Raw genomic sequence first — 17,516 nt, forward strand, 5'->3', positions numbered from 1 at the left:
CCATTTAAAACACAGATGAGGTGAAATTTTTTCACTGAGGGTCGTGACTCTTTGGAACTCTCTTCCTGAAAAGGTGGCTGAAGCAGAGTGTTTGAATATTTTTAAGGCAGAGGTGGGTAGATTCTTGGTCAGCAAGGAGGTGATATGTTATTGGGGGTAGGTGGGATGCAGATTTGAGGTTACTATCCGATCAGCCATGATCTTATTAAGTGGTGGAGCGGACTTGAGGGGCTGAACAGCCTACTCCTGCTCCTTGTTCGTGTATACCAGGTGGGCTACAAACTCCACAGAGCGCTACTGTTTTGTCAGTAGACAGTTTACAAGTCATGACTTAGATAATGTTGAGAGTTTCTCCTGATAGACTGACCAAGTTATGAGCGGCCTGTTTTTCAATGCATGTTACATTCCATGTGCTTTCGCAGATCTTGGAGGGAACATTGGTTCTCAGAATGAAGTGTGGCTACTTCTTGTTTAGGCAAATGTCTGAAAGATAATGATCCAGATAACTTCAAGGATTGGCTCTAATGGGGCTTCTTGGTTCTCCGATTCTTTCAACTCCTTAATAATATGATGCTTTGCTGATTTGTATAAGAAAACAGTTATAGATAACTCACAAACTGAATGCAGAATAGGTTGGTTTGACTAATTCCGTAAACTTAAACTTTCTCCTTCGGCTTAAGCAAACTTCCAGTGAGGCAAAGAGGCCAATTCAAAATCAAAGAAGTCTGATTTCAGTTTATAATTGAACCTAAATCTAACGAGTGAATAATTGAATTTGTTTTCAGGTAGTTAGTCTTTTAATCCATGAAAGGTAATCACTTATTGACCCTTGCAGATCTGCAGTTGAACACAGATAGGGTGACTTCTCATATCAAGATGACTGTGGATAATGTACATTTGGAGCATGGTGTCATCTATGAGTATGTCAGTACAGCAGGGATAAAATGCCATGTCAAGGAAAAAATGGTGGAGCCTAAGAGTTGTTTCAATTTAACTGCAAAGGTACGTGTTATTCAATTATACTTCTGGGACTGATTTCTTGTGCTTGTTTTGGAGTACTGATATATTTTATGTTATTAGACAAGGCCACCTATAAATCACTCCATTGGTTTATATAATAGAGATGGAATATTTTGAACTTCAAAGCCTCCATTTCAGGTTATTGAATGAAGCCTACTAAATCCTAGTAGGTCTACAAGTCAAACTCCCCTGACCATCGATGAACTCTGACACAGAGATAGTCCGTTTGACTGATTGGGATTGGGTTTTAACTGTTCCCTTATTCCAAAGACTAGTTTGGAATTATGTAATCTGAGATTGATTCAGTACAATACTACAAAACCATATGCAATGATTCAAAATTGTGGTTGCTTTTTACCCAAGCCATTTTCTGCAATAGAAAATCAAATCTGAATCAATTAAGGTCAAAATTTGCTGCCGCCAAGAGCCGGTCCCTGCTTATTGATGACTGGAATGGAAGAAGGACTAGGTGGTGGAGAAACAGCTGTGTTTTGGGGGTGCGGGGTTCAGGTGCTATGGGAGAGGTAGGGAAGAAAGAGAGGCAGTTGTGGGGCACCAGGGGCCAAATCATTTTATGCAAATTCTGCTTTGAGCCCAAGCCAGTGTGTGGTTTAGAAATGCTGGTGCCATGCTGAGCTTAGGACAATGTCCTGTGAGAAATGGCCCAAACATTTGTGCAGTGCAGACAATTTTGTCTGTCGTTCGAATGAATATCAATAGGTATACAATTATTACTAATTATAGGTCGGATACTGGAGCATTACGCCGATTCCTGCCAGCTACATAGGGGGAATCTGAGTGGTAACAGTATTATTCTTAATTATTGGTGTAATTGAGCTACTGTAAGGTCCTGGTTGAATCAATGTTTCTGCCCCCACCCCTGCTGCACATCCCTCAACACCTCTAAATTCTTCTTCACTTTTGGTCCTGGTTCTCTGATGGCTTGACACCATCAGCTGTTGTGCATATACGTACATACTAATTGGTAGCAGAAGTAGGCCCCTCGGTCCATTGAGTCTGCTCACCATTCAATAACATCACAAGCAAAGATACTCCACTACACGAGGCCCAACCTTTATAAGATAAATGTAGCAACATTTGCAAACAACAGGTTGTCAGAATGCCACGTTATCAAATCTCGTGGAATGCTTCCAACAACCATTGGCAGCTCTCCTGGGATTTAGTATCATGAGCAATTAGTATGTGGTTGCATCTTGTAAGAAAATGGATGAATCTGATGGTCTTGCCAGATTGTTTTTGTATTTTAAGCAATTGCAAAAATGCTATTGCTTTCAAGATTTGCCAACCAAAATTATCCTACCGATGACCGAGGTAGCTTTGATTGCCAAGAAGTAAATGGGATTTCCCCACTATATCAAAGAAGAACTCCATGATATGCCATGTTTATAGTAAAAGAATATTCAAGTACAAGCACAATCTTCAGATTCAGATAAAATTTGCATGTTAACTATTGCATTTTGAAAAGCTTTCCCTTATTCTGCATTGAAATGTGTTGCTGCCCCCCTCAACCACCACCCTCTTTCTGTCACCTAACTGTTCTGTAATGTTCCATGCCCCAAGGTAAATATTCCAAATTTTTTTTTCCCCAGTTGATGCTTGTTTAGTTGTTCAGAAGACCTCGTTAACTAACATTGCCTACTTTGTCAGATTTTAGAAGCCTTAGCAGCAGATGACTGTCAATTTATAAAGAACTGCAGAGGATTGATATCTTCTAGGAATTCCCTTATCTTTAAATCTCAATTTGAATTCCGACATCTGTGTGAGACCAAGCTTGGCATCATTGGCAAGCGAATTGCCAGCTATTCCAAGGTACGTACAGCAAATTTGTTAGTTAAATTGTAGACCCTAACCAGTGAAATCTGATTTAAATCTTAGATGAAGCTCTAGGATTATGCAGCACTATGCTCCATTATTATGATAAGCATAGTTAAATACCTTGTTGCATTTGTTCTGATTTTTCTTTAGTTATCCTAAAGTTGGTTAAGTCTTTGGTTGGAGATGTATTAGCTAACTTTATAGTTTTGACGCCTTGAGCCAAATTGTGATAGTATACAGCCAGGCAAATTTCTCATTTATTCTGAACGCTAATCGGGCCACACATTTATGGTAACAGAACATTGTTTACAAAACATGGGTTGCAGAATTTTTACCAATATTTTGGGGATCAGTTAATGCCCAACTATATTGGGGTAAGAAATCTTCTGGTTGCCAGCTGTAACGACGTTGTACAAGCATTCCTGAAGTTAACTGGGAAAATCTTCAGAAATAATTAAAAATATTGTTGCACGTAGTGACCAATGGAATCTCTCTCCCTTTAACAGCAAGCAACTTGCTGCTTTATGCATTTAGCATCGAAAGTCTCTCTCCCCATGCTTTTATTTTATATACAAGAGATATTGCTAGAACATGGACTCTGTTACTGGGAGCATGGTAAAAGCAGATCCATAATTGTTTTTTTAAAAAAAAAAGATGGATAAATACTTGAAGGAAACAAAAAGATTTTGGAAAGGACTCGGGCATGGAATTAAGTGTATAGGTCTTTCAAAGAACCAGCACAAGCACTATGGCCTGAATGGTTAATCGCAGAATCATAGAACACAAAAAACAACCCAACTAGTGAAGTGCTGATCACAAACAAATGCTGTTCCCCAGCACTGAGGGAAAGTAAATTCATTATCACTGAAGCACTGTCAGTACATACTGCTTAATGCCTCCAAGACAAGCAAACAGTTTATATCCTGTTTAAATTTTGGAAGCTGTGGCATGATATAGGGAATGTCCGTAAAAGTATCTTTTATTGAATTTTGTTCTTTGTGGCTGTCTTTAGTTTGCCCAGGAGTTGAAAAACCGAGCATGGCCCTCCTTCAAGCAAGCTTCGACCAAATTGCACCTGTTAAATAGCACTGATTTCTGTCCAACCAACTGTCATGTTAATGTAACTGAAGTATCCTGTCCGAAAAGCACTACCTCTCTGGGAAGATCTTTCAGCATACGCTTTGGTCGAAAAAATTCTTTTCTTGGCCTGGAGCAAGATCAAGGTAATAGAAAATTACTGTCTGACTGTTACAGTTTTAATTTTTTTTTTACCAATTTCAATTCCCACTGAACCGAAAATGCTTACAATTCAACTAATTGAAGGGGAATTTATTGTATCTCATGACCAACTTGATTCACAAGAGGTTCTGATGTGTGCTGTGGTACAGTTCCATGTATATTGGCAGCCCTCTGGCACCTCATAAGTTTGCATTCTACATATGTAAGTCAAGAAAGTAAATGTCAGCAAGTTAACTGGTTCATAACAGCCTGATCCCATCCTCAACTGACACAAACACATTTAGTTAATGCTTTTCCAGCAGAGCCACTAGATACCAATAGAAACTTAGTTGAATTTTCACTTCTCTGTGGCCAGTTGCTGAGATAACTATAGTATGCCAACTGCCACTGTAATTATGTTTAGTTCATCTTGGAGATTAAATCTGGGAACTTCAGGGTTTGCATCACTAAGTAACACACACCTATTTTTCCCCGAAATCCTTGGAAGCATATGTTAATTGGTTTAAAAACGTTTCCACAACCACCACCTTCCTTGTGTCCAGCTCTACTTAACTGTTTTTGACTTTGGAGTATCTACTTGGTTTGACCATATATGGTGGAGCATGATGCCTTTTTTATTCTGGAGTTGTCTTCCTATACCTTTGTGCTCTCACTTTAGGCCTGCCTTAACTTTCCTGATTCTTTCCTTGCCCAAACATGTTTTCAGCTTTTTTTTGGCTTAGGTATTCAAGGCGCTATAAAGTGCTATAAATTCATGTTGTTCTTCATCCTATTTGTATTGAACCTTGACTGATCTGCATTGTGCAGAACGTTCCCATTTTTTGGCGACTGACCAAACTAAAATTTGCCATTGAAAACCGAGTATGTTGGAAACAGTAAGTCAAGCAGCATCTGTGGAGACAGAAACTAAGTTAACATTTTGTGTTGATGACCTTTAATCATTTAGAAATGTGTCAGGTTTAAAGCAAGTACAGAAAGACAGGAAAAGAGGGGCAGGGATGTGGTATTGGGAGCAAATATTCAAGGGTAGCGGACAGGAGAGATTTGATGACGAAAGAGATGATGGAGCAGGTAAAAAGTGGGTATGATTAGGATAATTAAACAAAAGATGGTTTCCGAGGAGGTGTAATTGAGGCACCTGCTGCCTGAGGAAAGCGAGAGCAGTGGCTATGACCTAAAATAATTGAACTCCGTGTTAACTGAAGGTTGTTGAGTGCCTAGTCAAAATGTGAGGTGCTGTTTCTTGAGCTTGGGTCGAACTTTATTACAACCAGCATAGGAGACTGAGGTCAGAGTGGGATGACAAATTTAAATGGCAAATGACTGGTAGCTCTGAATCACTGCCGGGGATTGACTAGAAATGTTCAGCAATGCAATCCAGTCTGTGTTTTAACTCCCTCAATGCTCATGAGCAGTGAATATGGTATACTAAATTAGAAGAAGTAAAAGTAAATCACTGCTTCATTTGGCAAGCATGTTTGGGACCCTGGATCTTTGGGAAGGGAGGAGGGTGGTAGAAATTTGGCATGCAATTTATGATTTTAAACCTGAGATTGGTCATTCTGCTAGGCAAGGGTATAAATTGATAAGGAGCCAGGGCAGCATGGAGTTAATTAGATCGTGGCTGATCTGTGTTTTGAATGGTGGGTGGGGTTGTGGGGAAGCAGGCTTAGAACTGAATGGTCTACTTCTGTTCCTAAGTTATGCTTCCCTTTTGTAGCACGGTATGGTTAATTGCTGAATAAGCCTTGATAAATGGAAGAAAATGGTAATCCTCAGCTTCTCAACAGTACTTGTGAGAAATGAAAATGGGCTTAGAAACACTTGGAAATTGGAGGTGGTTTTTGAAGATCGGATTTTATGGAAAATATGATGGTTTTTAAGTAATTTTTGGTCAGAGGAAAATGTGAACTTCTTTTGAGTTTTGTTTCCATTTTACTTGCCATTTTTACATAATCTTAATAAATGACTCATACTATTATCAATGCCAAACCAAGTGCATTAAAATCATTGGACTTATCCACATGATTAAACATTGGACATAATTAGACAGTGTTTCTCCTTCAGAAGAAGTTCCCCTGTCTTTGCAACCTGGAGTTAGTTCTCAAAAGTTGGAAATGGCATCATCTTGAACAGGTTTAGCCTGTACAGGCATAGTGCATTGTTGCTTCTGATGCCAAACAGTTAACTGGGAAGGGACCAATTCAGGTTCGAGGGGGAGGAAATTCAAACACAGATGTAGGCCTGAGAGACCAGCTGCTGGCTGTTGGCCTGAAACCTTTATGCCTGCTGCTGGAGAGCAACCCCAAAAATTCAATTGGCAAGTGCACAAAATGGGTCTCCTCTATGGCCAATGCTTGTACCTTTCAGACATTCAGATCTGGAATCTGGGGGGCGCGGGAGCATGTGTTTTCCAACATGAGCTTAACACTAGCTTCATGTGGCACCATTACCACTGCAGGAGAAAAAGGTGCAAGGGTAGGAATTATTAACATTGGTGTGTTGAAGATTTTGCTCTTTGCTACTAGAGAAATAATATCTAAGTAGGATATTTGGGGGTCCTCGTGCATGAATCCCAAAAAGCTAGCATACAAGTTCAGCAGGTAATAGGTGTATCTTTCCTTAGATAAGTGGACCAAAACTGTTCACAGTATTCTAGGTGTGGTCTAACTAGTGCCTTGTATAGTTTTAGCAAGACTTCCCTATTTTTCTACTTCATTCCCTTTGAAATAAAGGCCAACATAATGGAATAAAACCAGAGATTTTATGCAGTAATTATCACTTGACATTTAAGGCTCAGTCCTGAATACATTAGCCCTAACTTTTTCATCTGTCTTTAGGACATGACTAGTGGGCAATTAACACAAAGGCCATGCCCTTATAATTATTTCTGACTAGGTTCCATTGGCAACAACACTACCAGTGGAGGAGCTGAAGCAATTTCCAGTGTTGCGCATTTAACAGTGTAAGTGTGGAATATCTGAAATTTAGTTTTGGTGTGCGTTGACAGCCTTGCTGTTATTAGTATAGCAAAGTCTGGGCCACTGAAATGGTGCCGAGAATGTTTTGTGCAACCAGTTAATGTTTTTGACTTTATACAGCAAGTTGCTTTGAGGATGGCTTATTTTATGTGACATTCACCTGTCAGGAAGTGAATTTCTTTATGGTTGTTAGAAACATGGTTTGGATTGGCAGATGGAATTTACACTTTTTTTTCCTCTTCTGAAGTATCCTGTATTTCATCTTGCTACGTTTTGCTGCTTGTTACAATAGCTCTGTGTGTTTATGGTTGACTTTAATATCAAGATTGGGATTTCGGAATCTGTTCCTCAGGGTGATAGTTCAATGTTTTCCTGCTGGTAACATTGGGTGCTTGATCGTGCTCATTTTTTATATTATTTACTGCTGCTCCTTGATTTCAGGAATGTGTAATCTTCAGTGTTTCTTTCATTGTTTGTGAAGTCATTACCTGGTGACTATCAGTAAAATGTTATTTTTGTTTGCAGGTGTTATAAATCCTATGAACTACACTCGGCATAGCATCACCACCATGGCAGCACCCCAGTGGAAGTGTTTAGTTATGGGAGAGGAAGAAACAGACCAGCAGCTGGACCCAGAAGAGTTGGTAAATCAACAAAATGGAGAGGTGACCCAAGAAAGTGGAGGCTTGAGCTTTCTATTGAAGCAGGAAGATATGGAGATTCAGGACTCTTTCTTCCAGCTTTTTATTAAACTGGAGATTTCTTTGAAGGAAATGAAGCAATATGTAATGCAAATAAATGTGTAAGTGCTCAGTAGCTCTAGATTGAACATTAATCGTTACTTTGTCTGCAAAAATGCGCTTTTGTGGCAATATAACAAATTGGATTATTTGCTAATAATTATTTAATGATTTTTGCTGCACTATTTTTAAGGTTTGCATGGCTAATTTGTCTTGCATTTGGTTGCCTCCACTAACCCTCCCATCCAAAAACACACCAGATCATGTTTATTTCTCAGCTAGTGAGGTGACCTGTTTCGGTGCCATTCTGCAGGCACTGCTTTCTTAACAATTGTTGGGATGTACTTGGAGAATCCTGAGCTAATTTGTCCTTCTATTTTTTTCTCCCTTGTCTTTTGGTTTTTCTGGCGGGTGGCCTTAGATAGTCGGCCTTCGTTCAACTACTGGGTCAAATCATGTAATTAGGGGAGGTGATGGTGTAGTGGTAATGTCGCTGGACAAGTAATTCGGAGACCCAGGCATAATGCTATGGGGACCTGGGTTCAAATCCCACCATGGCAGATGGTGAAACTTGAACCCAACAAAAATCTGGAATTACAAATCTGATGATGATCACGAAGCCATTGCTGATTGTAAACATTATTTAAGATTTAAACTGTGATTTCTGAACTCATTCACCAAAAGGCTGTGATGTCCTGTTTGTAGGGTAGCCATTGATTGATGACCTGGAATCAGTATTATTTGTGCATTTACTGCATTAATGTCTAACTGTAACTTGAATCAATCTGTCTTGTATTGAATTACAGTTTTCACCTCTAAATTGTGTTACATGTGTCCCTCAAATGCAAGAAGTGTTAACCAATCCATCTGAAATTCAAGCCGATCGTTTCCGGGTGGCTTGACAAAGAAAGAGAAAATTATTTCCATATGCAAAGCATTTATTGTCAATCAGAGTGTAACATTGTTTCTATTGTGTCTGCAGCCTGCTGTCCTCAATAACTGAGCCTGCCCAGTCTGAGACTTCAGAGCACACTTCATCAGACCTAGCACTTGCCCCATCTGTTCTGATGGAAGAAAATGATATCGACAAAGCAGAGCACTGTGGAACAAAGCGAGTCTGCTTTGTGGTCAATGAAGAAGAGCAGGATGATTCAGGACATGATACAACAAGTTATCGGGATTCTTATAGGTATGAATCTCTCCCAATTCCCTTCTTGAGACACCAGCAACCTAGCATTAGTTTATGATGCATCTTTGAATGGCTAATTTATTTGAACAAATATTGTAAGTTGGTGTTTTTAATCACAATATTAAAGCACAGAAACATACCATGAAGCCCTGTAAGCTTGCACTAGTTTTCTATCTTCATCTTAGCCACCTGTCCTAATTCCATTCCCCTGGTTGCTCATCAGCCCCATAAAGATTGTTTTTAACTTGTGCTATTGACCTGGCTGAATTGCTGAAAAGATTCTGTTGATGGGGCTTTAATTGGTCACTTTTAACTAAGATTTAGTCTGGAGTCATGCAGAACAATTAATCTGTAGGGAAATTTTCTGTCTCAGCTTCTGGCCTCCTTCCAATAATGCACTCTTGTTATCCAGTTGAAATTGCGAACTCTCTTTGTGGGAAATCTCTGTGTTGAGAATTCACCACCTATGCATAAGAACCATTAGGACACCAACCGCTTGTGTTATAAGGCAATTTTACCACTATATATTTATCTGTTTTTTATAGTAATCTATATATTCACTGATAGACAACAATATATACTTTGGTTATTCTATGCCTTTGAATGGGTAAATTAACTTGGGTGAAATCCAAATGCTGAATATTTTGCCAAGAAAAATTACGTTTTTGAGGTTTAATGCTGCCCACTGGGGGTTATTTTGCAGTATTCCTTGCATGCTGCATTTCTAATCTTGTAGCGAGGGACTGTACCAAGTAAACATCAGGTACTAACTCTCCAGAAGGGATTAAAAATAGATTAAGCCTAGTTCCTGGGCTACTTTTGCATATCTACAGAAGTCAGTTATAGATTGGCATTGGTGGGACTCCAACACCAGGTCATCAAAGTTCCTTCTTAGCCTTGGGTGAGGTGGGATGATAAGGGATTGGTTAAATGGCTTGAGTTAAAAAGTATGATTAATCAGCCAAAGTAATATGTTCCAGTGATGGAATGTTGTGCTGAGCATCCAATGAATGCAGTTCCATGCTTGGCTACTGTATGTTAATTCAGCTCTCAGCATGTAGAAATTGATTTTATTTAAAAGTATTGACATTGTTGGTCAGGTCAGTTGCTTTATTCACAGTTCAAGAAGATCAATTTGATACTTTCACCCAGCCTGATTCAGCTCTGGTGTATAATGGTAGTGCAAATGTTTTGCAGCTACATGCAATATCTATGGCAGTTCCTTTATTATGGTTAAAACCTAAGTTGCAAATCTCCCAGAACATGTTTTAGACTGATGTGCATTCCGTACCACCCCACCCCCCCCACCCCACCCCAACCAACCATTCCCCCTTCACTACCCCAAATAGTCCTTGAATTGGTTTTACATTTGTAATTGTTTGAGACTATGGAGTCATAGATTTATTGGCCCAGTTTAGACAGTTGCTTTCGATGTTTGATTCTTCCTGGAGTGATGTAAAACTGCACATCACAGTGATTGAAGAGACGCTATGTAACCAACTTTCATGCTGAGCTGCTTGCTACCCCCCCATGCATACTTCAGTGAGTACCAATAGGTGCAAATAGTTGAACAGCTTCCAATTACACCATGGAATTATGCACCTTTTCCTGTAATGTTTCAGAATCTCTGCTAGATGCAGCACTGCTTTTAAACTAGATGCCAAATATGAAATGAACAATTTCATCTGCCAGTTTCTGAAGTTAAATCTGTTAAGTGAGCACAGGAATGTTATAAGCAGCGCTAGTTATGCGGTCTATAAGAATTTAAAGCAAAAGCAAAGCATGAAGTAGTCGTCTTAATTTGTTTTCTTCTTTCCAAAATGCAGACACTATAAGTTGAATTAATCAATTGCTCCATTGTGTGCTGATTTGAAACAGATTTATTTCTTACAACTTGTTCATGCTTGGTGTAGGTTTGAAATGCCAGCTGTTTGAAAGATTTTTTTCCAGCAGTCTGTGAACAATTTTCTCACGAGTTCAGTTCCAAACATTGAAAGCCCTTTTTTTCTCTTAAAATGTTTGGCTCTTGCAGGTATTATGCAGAATGGCGAGTTGGTAAGAATTGTTTATTCAGGTGTCCTCGAGAATCCTTTCTTCACTGTTGGGGCAATACATGCCAAGTTCTTGATTTTGGATGCAAAGTATTTCTCAAATGAGTTCATGAGTCTCATAACCAATGGTAACAAACATTCCTAGCATTTTTCCTTGAGTAGGAAGTGTGTGAATTTTAAGAAACATTGATTGTTGAATATCTAAAAATACATAAGCTCCCAACAGCTGATGGCAGTTTGGTGTGAGGGATGGTAAGTAGTAGGCTCTAATCTCTGCTCATAGTAAATCTAATTGTGTTATTTGGGAAAAAAAGAATTATTGGGACTCCAGTGAAAAATCTGGGGCAGTGCTCTGGGTCCTCCTTGGAAAACCATACAAGCAGTTAGTTCTGAAACACTAGTAGAAGCGCTGGTCACAAATGATAGATGAAGGACATCAATCAGCCCAACTGGTTAAACTGCCCATGGAACCCAAAACACTAGCCATTATGTAATTAATGGAATAAGTTAACATGGGTTACTGACCACATAGTATTTCTGCAACCAACGATTGAAGGAAGTTTTAGATAACTATTTGTGAAGGGCTAATTCCTTCCAGGTGTGTTTGAATATTTGGGTCCCATTGCCCACTATTTGAATTGTTTCAATCAGCATAATAAGTATTTCCTTTTAAGATGATCAGGCAATGATTTCAGCCATTGGAATAGCAAACCAGTTTTCAGTTAACAAAAACAAAAATAGCTGGAAAAACTCAGCGGGTCTGACAGCATCTGTGGAGAGGAATACAGTTAACGTTTCTAGTCCGTATGACTCTTCATCAGAACTAAGAAATATAGAAATGATGTGAAATATAAGCTGGTTGAGTGGGGTGGGACAGGTAGAGCTGGATAGAGGGCCAGTGATAGATGGAGGCAAAGAAGAGATTGCTAAAGATGTCATAGACAAAAGGACAAAGGGATGTTGGCGGTGGTGATATTAGCTAAGGAATGTGCTAATGATGACATTAAGGGTAGAAAGCAGGACGAGCAAGTGACAGTCCGAGTGGGGGTGGGGTGGGGGGAAGGGATCGAAATAGGCTAAAAGGTAGAGATAAAACAATGGATGGAAATACATTTAAAAATAATGGAAATAGGTGGGAAAAGAAAAATATATGTTAAAAAAAAATTATAAATTATTGGAAAAAGGTGGACCGGAAAGGGGGTGGGGATGGAGGAGAGAGTTCATGATCTGAAGTTGTTGAACTCAATATTAAGTCTGGAAGTCTGTAAAGTTCCTAGTCGGAAGATGAGGTGCTGTTCCTCCAGTTTGCGTTGAGCTTCACTGGAACATTGCCGCAGGCCAAGGACGGACATGTGGGCATGAGAGCATGGTGGTGTGTTGAAATGGCAAGCGACAGGGAGGTCTGGGTCATGCTTGCGGACAGACTGAAGATGTTCTGCAAAGCGGTCACCCAGACTGCGTTTGGTGTCTCCAATATAGAGGAGACCGCATTGGGAGCAGCGAATGCAGTAGACTAAATTGAGGGGAAGTGCAAATGAAGTGCTGCTTCACTTGAAAGGAATGTTTGGGCCCTTGGACGGTGAGGAGGGGGGAAGTAAAGGGGCAGGTGTTGCACCTTCTGTGGTTGCCGTTGAAGGGGGTTGAGGTTTAGGGGTGATAGAGGAATGGACCAGGGTATCCCGGAGGGAACGATCCCTGCGGAATGCCGCCGGTGGGGGGGGTTGAAGGGAAGATGTGCTTGGTGGTGGCATCATGCTGGAGTTGGCGGAAATGGCAGAGGATGATCCTTTGAATGCAGAGGCTGGTGGGGTGATAAGTGAGGACAAGGGGGACCCTGTCGTGGTTCTAGGAGGGAGAGGAAGGTGTGAGGGCGGATGCGCGGGAGATGGGCTGGACATGGTTGAGGGCCCTGTCAACTACCGTGGGTGGAAAACCTCGGTTAAGGAAGAAGGAAGACATATCAGAGGAACTGTTTTTGAAAGTGGCATCATCAGAACAGATGCGACGGAGGCGAAGGAACTGAGAATGGAATGGAGTCCTTACAGGAAGCGGAGTGTGAGGAGCTGTAGCTGAGGTAGCTGTGGGAGTCAGTAGGCTTGTAATGAATATTGGTGGACAGTCTATCACCAGAAATTGAGACAGAGAGGTCAAGGAAGGGAAGGGAAATGTCAGTGATGGACCATGTGAAAATGTTGAAGTTTTCAGTTAAGGTGGCATTGATGTCACAGGTGTGACATCATTAGAGGATGTGGCATCAAGATTCAGTCTCTAAAGATAAAGCATGGCAAATAGTTTTTTTTTTCTGGAGCTTATTGGCTGTTAAATGATGTGCAGCATTGTGAGGTTCAACAATGTGGCCTTGCTTATTTTTAATGTCCAATTGAGGTCAAAGGATTAAACAAAAATGGGTTAAGGTTCTATGAAGACACTAATCAAAACCTGATCAGTCCCTTTGAAAATGCATTTTTTTTTTACAGCAATTCTGGATAATCTGTAGGAGGCAATTCTTCCCTCTTTCTTCTCCAACATTCATCCGGGATGTTTTGAATACTGAAACAAGTAGTACTTAATCCAGTCTTTGTGTTTGCACATAACTACTCTGCAGGCCGTTATTACTTGAAAACCAGCTAATTGCCAATAATGATGATTCTAAAATTATCTGCTTCTTTGTTTTGTAAATTGCTCTAACCTCCATCCCTAAGGGTATGAATGAAGGTAGCTTTGTATTTTTTTGTATCTTTTTCTTTACAAAGCTGTGAATTAATTTACAACTTCACCCTTGGTAGTTTCATTCTTACCACTGATGTATTTCTATTTTGCAAGTAAACATGTATATCAGAAAGGTGGTCCAATGGTAAAGTCAAGGTATTTGGGCATCAGAGATTCTTTCATGATTAATAATTCAATGGGATCTATTGACCCTTCTTCTGAGCAGTGCTTTCTATAATAAAGCAAGTAATTGAGTTAATTTCCTTTATATGTAACTTTTGATTTTCTGAAGAAATCATCAGGAAGGTAATTTAGTTATAAACCCAGGGCAATAGAGGGAGGATGATATTGATTTACTCACTCATGCAGTCTCGGGTATTTTAAGAAATGTAACGTAATGTATGTTTTGTTTTGCCCTTGTGTAATACTGCTGTGTAACCACATCACAGTTCGGTGGATGTTTAGACAAGAAAGCATGGTTTTTTGATTTATTGCCCCCTGGAGGCAAACAGGGGAATGGTGTGAATAATTTTCAGCCCCAGTATTTCTGCAGTTTAAGCCAAAAAATAATATAAAGGCCGATGAGCTACCAGGTGCCAATTTGAAGGATTTTATCTAAAAATGTATGAAGTGAATCAAGCGGATTCCAACTAAATATCCACATCCATTTAGGTATGGGATGTGTGTAGAGTATTGCTCTATTGGCACAATAATACAAGTGGTTGTTCCCAGTAATGACTGTGTAGACTTATGTAGCAACGAAAACCAGTAATCTTTACCTATAAATTGAAAGCTCAGTTTATATCTTAGCTATGTTGGACAGGATATTAAGAATTTTGTAGTATATAAATCAAGCACATCATCTACTGACGTTTTATTCAAAACTGATGTCAAATCCCAATGTAAAGGCTATATCCTTTTTAATAAGATTCTCTGTTGCTCAGGCTTAGCTCTTGGTATATTATGGGGCGTTTTAACCACAGTTTTATTGATATTTTTTAATGCAATGTATCTGCTTCCCAAGGGCTGAATGTGAGTGGGCGTATGTTCACTATGTCCTTTCTGAAAAAATGATAGATTGTGACGTGGATTTCATTATATCGACTTTGGTTTGTGTAAATCACCAGGTTTTAAACATTACTGCTTTATGTGCTTGTAAATTACTTTATGTACTGCAAAAGCTAGTAAACTACTGTTGGCTTCAAAAAAAATCTTTAAAAAAACTTGCTGGGTTGCCAAATTTTTATTCAACTTTTGTGAACCTAAACCAAACAAACTTGTCTGAATTTTAGTTCATGCAGGGATTTTGATGCTCAAAGTTTCACTTGTGTTTTTGGTCATGTCTTGCAGTGAATGTAATAGCAACAGAGACTCAGTGCTGTCCTATACCAGTGACCGCAGCAGGAGTTCCTATCTGGGCAGTGATGAAATGGGATCAGGTGAGAATTTGCTCCAGGTAAAATCTTATGAAAGCATTTAACTATTTTCAGTAACTTTTTCAGTAACATTTTTTTTTGTTGCTTTTACCACAAGTGAGAGAGGATATAAGATCATCAAGATATATATGGTATTTAGAAGAAATCTACCAGGTCTCATCATTCACATTTGATAACAACAGTAATCACAGTGCCATTTACTAGTTGTCTATCTGGTGATGCAAATGTCTGTTCAAATTGAAACGTAGCATTGACAACAGAGATGCACTGTGTTCACTCTTGAGTTGATGCATTTTCCATTCATGTTTCCGCATGGATTTTCATATTAGCTCATATTTCCTTCATCATTAAACCATCTGTGAAGTTTATTTCTTCATTATGTAATGCTAATTGGAAACTTGCAGATAATTATAGATGCTATATGGAAGCAAATGTTGACATTCACCGTCTCTAAAATGTGCAATGATATTCTACACTGCGGGAAACATTTGCTCATGAAACTTCAGTGATTGGGACGTATTTTCTGTCGTAGCCCTCTACACAAGACTACTATATGATTTGAAGATTAATAAAGTGGAAGAGATGTTGAAACTTCTTTCAAAACCCTGTATAATTTTTTGTATAAATTGAAGTATGCTTTCTCTCTTCGAAAACAGGCGATGAACTGCCTTGTGACATGAGAATTCCTCTTGATAAACAAGACAAATTGCATGGCTGCCTCGAGCATCTTTTTAATCAGGTACACATACTTTATACCATCATTTACATAAAGGTTGCATCTAAAAGGTCTTAGCCTCACATGCTTGAGGTGTTGACCTGAGGCACCATGCTTATTTAAATAGATTTTTGTGTCTCTAGACTCACTTTTGTTGACTACTCTGAAAGGAAAAACTACCTTGGATACAAGCAATGCAGAATGAGCAGTAGGCAAATGAAATTGCTCAAAAGGTTTTGTAAATATAAAGATGTCAAGCCTTACAAAATTGATTAACATTTTAAAACCTACCTATGTAGTCATATTTCCTAAATTCAAAATGCCTCCAGCAATATTTTTGATTAGCCTTCTGTCATAATTTGAATCTCGAGTTCTTGTCGATTTCTCAGTTTGTTTTTACTTCCATTGACAGAATTCCACAAGGTATATAGACCCATCTATGCATTTGCTTTCATTAGTGATGGCAAGACTCACCATTCATAGTGTGCCAGGACTTGTTGATAAACCCATCCTTTCCTTTATGCTGGTGTTAAAATAGAAAATTACTTAGGGCATAGACCATCTTAGGAATTGTGAAAATTATTGCAATCCTTTTGGTTTAAGATAAGAAAAATAATAACATGTATCTTTTTGTGACTTCAAAATAAAAAATATGCCTCTACCACGCTGTGTTAACATTATTACACCTACTCTTCCTCTGCAACTACAAAACTGAAAATAGAAATCTTTATTAAGGGCTTTCATCTCACTGAGGAGGCTTCAGGCCAATCCTCATTGAACAATCTGCTTTGAAAACTCTGCTCACAGTTCGACAGCTGTGACAAATTGTCCCACAGCACTTGAGACAATCAGCAACATGAGTTTTCTAAATAAAACAACACACAACATTCTTTTTAAAAAAAAAATCAATTCACCCTATTTTGTAATGTTAACAGATCCTTTAAAAAAAAATTCCAGGATCCAGATCCACCTCTTCACCAAAAACTAATCTGTCCTTCCTTGGGCCATAACCTATCTGTATGCCAAGTTTCATTGAAACCGTCTATTAGCCTTTGAGTTATGTTGTTTACAAAACAAACAAACAAACAAACTACCAGACAGGGCCTACATTTGGTGGTAGAAGTAACTAGGCAATTTTTTGAATCTACTGTTGGCATTTCTAGCAAGTCGAACACTCGGGCAGTAGAATTAAGGGAGAAGAATTTTGGTGAAAATGGCTGGCAATAGGTATATTTTTAATGCTTTGTCAATACGTACACCAATTGAATGTATTTTTTTTAAGTGCTCAGTGATGAATCCATACAGTGATAAGTTCTGAGGAAAGTGTGAGAAGTGTGAAAGAAAAGTTATTGCTCATGGAATAAAAGGGACAGTAGCAAAGTGGATACAAAATTGACTGAAAAATAGTCAGTAAAGAGTAATAGTCAATGGATATCTTGCTGGCTGGAGGAAGGTTTGTAGTGGCGTTCCCCAGGGGAAGGTATCCAGGGATGATACAAAGCTTGGGAGTGTTGTGAACTGCGAGGAGGACTGTGTGGAACTTCAAGAGGACATAGACATGTTGGTGGAGTGGGCAGATGAAGTTCATTGTGGAGAAGTG

At 39.1% G+C, this 17,516-nt stretch overlaps 1 protein-coding gene across 1 annotated transcript in view; it reads left to right on the forward strand.

Moving 5' to 3' along the window:
• prex1 (phosphatidylinositol-3,4,5-trisphosphate-dependent Rac exchange factor 1) overlaps positions 1 to 17,516 on the forward strand; it is a 220,382-nt gene that overhangs the window by 164,979 nt on the left and 37,887 nt on the right. The window contains exons 22-28 of the mRNA XM_078555256.1: positions 836 to 1,002; positions 2,689 to 2,850; positions 3,869 to 4,079; positions 7,602 to 7,878; positions 8,799 to 9,005; positions 15,116 to 15,204; positions 15,858 to 15,940. Coding sequence (XP_078411382.1) covers positions 836 to 1,002; positions 2,689 to 2,850; positions 3,869 to 4,079; positions 7,602 to 7,878; positions 8,799 to 9,005; positions 15,116 to 15,204; positions 15,858 to 15,940 — 1,196 coding nt within the window. The remainder of the gene's footprint in view (positions 1 to 835; positions 1,003 to 2,688; positions 2,851 to 3,868; positions 4,080 to 7,601; positions 7,879 to 8,798; positions 9,006 to 15,115; positions 15,205 to 15,857; positions 15,941 to 17,516) is intronic.

Source organism: Cetorhinus maximus, chromosome 13 (genome assembly GCF_964194155.1).
Source record: "Cetorhinus maximus chromosome 13, sCetMax3.hap1.1, whole genome shotgun sequence".
Classification (NCBI taxonomy): Eukaryota; Metazoa; Chordata; class Chondrichthyes; order Lamniformes; family Cetorhinidae; genus Cetorhinus; species Cetorhinus maximus.